This window comes from Solanum tuberosum, unplaced genomic scaffold (assembly GCF_000226075.1).
Source record: "Solanum tuberosum cultivar DM 1-3 516 R44 unplaced genomic scaffold, SolTub_3.0 scf00226, whole genome shotgun sequence".
Classification (NCBI taxonomy): Eukaryota; Viridiplantae; Streptophyta; class Magnoliopsida; order Solanales; family Solanaceae; genus Solanum; species Solanum tuberosum.
Genome location: NW_006239155.1, coordinates 126,565 through 130,790, shown reverse-complemented (window position 1 = coordinate 130,790; position 4,226 = coordinate 126,565). Strand labels below are relative to the sequence as shown.

At 35.4% G+C, this 4,226-nt stretch overlaps 1 protein-coding gene across 1 annotated transcript; it reads left to right on the top strand.

Moving 5' to 3' along the window:
- The first annotated feature begins 1,162 nt into the window (after positions 1-1,162).
- LOC107062447 (uncharacterized) lies at positions 1,163-3,993 on the top strand. The gene is made up of 4 exons (XM_015313101.1): positions 1,163-1,316; positions 1,471-2,196; positions 2,304-2,642; positions 3,647-3,993. Exons 1-4 carry the CDS (start codon positions 1,163-1,165, stop codon positions 3,991-3,993), a joined length of 1,566 nt encoding a protein of 521 aa, XP_015168587.1.
- Positions 3,994-4,226: the final 233 nt, after the last annotated feature.

Sequence of the window (4,226 nt, the reverse complement as noted above, 5' to 3'; positions counted from 1 at the left end):
AAATTCTATCTTTTTTCCCTTCCTTGTTGATAATTTGATCTACTGCTTGTCGATGAAGAATATTTCATTGTGGACCAAAAAAAGAATGCGGATCAGTTAAAATAATTACATTCACTAGCTAAATATACAAAAAAAAAATGTATATTTTATATATATCATATATTAATATATTTGTTTGTTATTATTATTTTAATACGCGGTTATTTATGTTATTTTCTCATATGCATAATGCATTTCAGTCAATGATATGCCAGTCGTCTATATAGTTAAAGTTGGGCCTATGTTTGATGGGTTTAGGATTTTGGGTCTTTAGTTGTTCTTAAGTGATTGGATTGGGCCTCATATGACAGTAATGTGGAAATATTTCTGGTTATGAAAGAGTACCAATTTTTCATCTTGAAAAACATGGGATGAGTTGATTCGAGCCAATTTTCGTGAACTTAAGCTACTATTTATTTCATTTACTTGTTCAAATTGTTATATAATGTCAAAAATTCATTTTTTACATATTTAATGAAAAGAGTCAAAATTACGCTTAAACTATTTCATTAGACTATATATATCCGTTAGCTTAGTGGGTCCTTTGTCACATCGGGTTGCTATATCAGTACAAAGGACTCATTAAGTTAAAAGGTATTTGTGGTCCTTAGTGCTAACGACAAGGTAATTTTTCTACCAATATGAAATGGAGAATAAATATAGTCTAAATCTAATAGTTCGACCCTTTTCCATATGTTAATGATAATTTACCTCTTAAAATCAAAATTAGGGTCAATATGTGTGAAGATAAAACATCTGGCATGTAGTGCCAACTATTAGTTCATTCTGTTAGAAGTCATTGTCAAGATGTTAGTTATATTGTTAGTTAGTTAGAACAGTAAATAGTTTGTTACAAATAGATACTGTAATCAGTAGAGATAGTTACAATTTAGAATCTGTATAAATACTAATACATAGAATGTAATATGCACTGAAGGATGAAATAATATTGCAGTTGGTTGGTTTACTCTTCATCCATTCTCTCATTTATTCTCAAATACTCCATAGCCACAACTTCCATTAGAGAAGACTGTGAGCTTTCTTAACATGATATCAGAGCTACGACTATAAATCTCATTTTCATTTTCTTGCTTCGCATTCTGTTCTTGTCACCAGATCTTCAATGGCAGAGCGGATCGATCACACACATCCTCTGTACGTGCATCCATCAGACACTCCTGGAACTGTTCCCATTCCATTTCAATTAAAAGGTTCTGAAAACTATGGGATATGGCGGAGATCGATGACGATAGCTTTACAGGCTAAAAGGAAATTGGGTTTTGTTACATGTGTTTGCACAAAAGACTTAGTTCGAGATGAACATCACGAACATTGGGAAACCTGCAATGCATTGGTACTTTCTTGGATCATGAACATTGTTGCCCCCATCTCTCCTTAGTGACATTGTTTATGCTTCAAATGCCTTCTTAGTTTGGGAAGATTTGAAGGAGCGATTTGACAAGGTCAATCGTATGAGAATTTATCAATTGCATCGAGAAATCAACACAATTGTACAAGGAACGAACTCTATAGTTGAGTATTTCACCAAATTGAAAGAATTGTGGTCTGAATTTGATGCAATGGTCCCTTCTACTGATTGTGGTTGTGCTAAAGGGAAGGAGAATGTGAAGCATCTTCAACAACAACGCTTGTTACATTTTTTAGGAGGCTTAAATGATTCTTATGATCAAGCAAGACGACAAATCCTTATGAAGACAGTTGAACCTATTTTAAATCAGGCTTATGCACTAATCATTGAGGATGAATGCCAAAAGGGTACTGGTCTGAAAGCTATGCCTAATTTGATTGTGAAAGGTAATGACATTACTGCACTATGGAGTGCACGAGGATCACAGACCTATATGAAACCACATAATGAACACTGGAATGAGAGATGTGATTTTTGTAAGATTAAAGGTCACATTAAGGCAAATTGCTATAAGTTTACTGGTTATCCTCCCAATTACAAAGGCAAGAAGAAAGATGGAATTGCTGCTAATAACTCTTTCTTGGGTGATCAATACCCTATGAGGTCTTTGGATCAGTTTTCTTATAATGGTAACAATTTTCATCCACAGCCAACAGGTTCACATTATAATGGTTACAGCTCAAACAATTATGATTTTAATGGTTATACACCAGAAGTTCCTCATAGGGGTCAATGAAAAATGGGAATATATGCACATGGACAGATTACATCAAATCAATATCATCAGAATGTGTCCATGCCTGACAAGGATCAATATTTTCTGCTCATTCTGTAGGTATTGTTACCTCATTTCATGCTAGTAGTATGCCTAATAGGTGGATAGTTGATACAGGTGTCACTAATCACATGACTTCAGATCTAAGATTGCTATATGAAACCTGTAAACAACAAGGTCAGCATGTTCATTTGCCTGATGGAAGTAAAACATTTATATCTCACATAGGACAATGTAGGTTGCCTCAAGGTGTTATTCAGAATGTCCTCCATGTTCCAGATTTTGAATACAACCTGTTATCAGTTTCCAAGTTAATAAGGGAATTACAGTGTTGTATGACATTTTATCCAGATTATTGTCTACTACAGGACCTTCACACTGGGAAAGTGAAGGGGATTGGTAGGCTAGAAGGAGGCTTATACTATGGGATCACAAGAAACAAAACTATTATGCAGCTTCTTTAAGGACCAAGAGTGATAATGAACTTTGGCACAGGAGGCTTGGTCACATTCCAGGCAAAAAACTTCACCAAATGTCCCTAATAAAATCTAAGGATAATGTAGTGTTTTCTTGCCATGTATGTCCTTTGGCAAAACAAACTGGAATTCCATTTCTAAGAAGTATGAGTAGAGCATCTAGACCTTTTGATCTGATTCATGAAGATGTTTGGGGTCCTTACAGGGTACCCACCCATGATGGTAAAAAGTTTTTCTTCACTTTAGTTTATGATTGTAGTAGGACGACTTGGTTGTTTCTGTTGAATTTGAAAAGTGATGTTAGTACTGTTATTCAAGAATTTTTGTTACTTATCCAGTCTCAATTTAATACTTGCATCAAGGTGTTTAGAAGTGACAATGGTATTGAGTTCTTCAATACACACTGTCGAGACTACTTTAGAGGTGCAGGCATAATACACCAAACTTCTTGTGTTCATACACCCCAACAAAATAGGGTGGTTGAGAGGAGACAGACAAATCCTTAAAGTTGCCAGAGCACTTAGATTTCAAGGACATATTCCCTTGAGATTTTGGGGGTTATGTGTTCAGTATGCTGTTTATCTAATCAATAGAATCCATTCTACAGTCCTACAAGGGAAGTGTCCTTTTGAGGTATTTTATGGTAAGACGCATAACATTCAGCATTTGAGAGTTCTAGGTTGTCTTTGCTATGCAACTATTACCAAAGATTGTAATGACAAGTTTGATCCTAGAATTGAAAAGGTTGTTCATATAGAATATTCCAGCACACAAAAGGATTATGTTCTTTATGGTCTTATTAGCAAACTGTTCTTTGTTAGCAAAGATGTCACTTTCTATGAAAATAATTTTCCCTTTCAAGTAAATGCTTCCCCTTGCCATGACTTACAAGTCCATGATATATCTATCACACATGAACACTTGTAGAGGAATTAGATCTTGTTCCTCATGGTTCAAATATTTCTGATGATAATAATGTACTTCATAATCCTGTCTCCACACCTACTCCAATTCCTCCTGTTGCAGTTAGGAATTCAAGTAGAATGGTTAAACCTCCAGGCTGGCTTCATGACTTTGTTCATGCCCTTTTACCGTCCCATGATGTGTCTCTTCCACCTTCTACTTCTTGTCAATATCCTCTATCAAATTACTTGTCCTATGCTAATATTGTTGTTCCCTATTACAAGTCCATATGTGCTTATTTTGCCATCAAAGAGCATATTACATATGTTGAGGCTGCAGGACATTCTGAATGGTTACTTGCCATGCAATAAGAACTTTAAGCCCTTGATGACAATAATATTTAGTGTTTTGTTGATCTACCTCCTGGCAAGAAAGCCATTGGTTGTAAGTGGGTGTTTAAGGTGAAATACAATGCTCTAGGGGAGGTTGAAAGGTACAAGGCTCGACTGGTTGCTAAGGGTTACACTCAGGAAGAAGGCTTGGATTATCAAGAAACCTTCTCCCAGTGGTGAAAATGATCATTGTTTAGGTTGTTTTATCAATA

Excerpts from the sequence above, each read along its gene's own strand:
- LOC107062447 (XM_015313101.1), top strand. The coding sequence starts at position 1,163 with ATGGCAGAGCGGATCGATCACACACATCCTCTGTACGTGCATCCATCA. Across the intron at positions 1,317-1,470 it reads ACAGGCTAAAAGGAAATTGG|TTTGGGAAGATTTGAAGGAG; the intron begins GTTTTGTTACAT and ends ATGCCTTCTTAG. Across the intron at positions 2,197-2,303 it reads ACCAGAAGTTCCTCATAGGG|GTATTGTTACCTCATTTCAT; the intron begins GTCAATGAAAAA and ends CTCATTCTGTAG.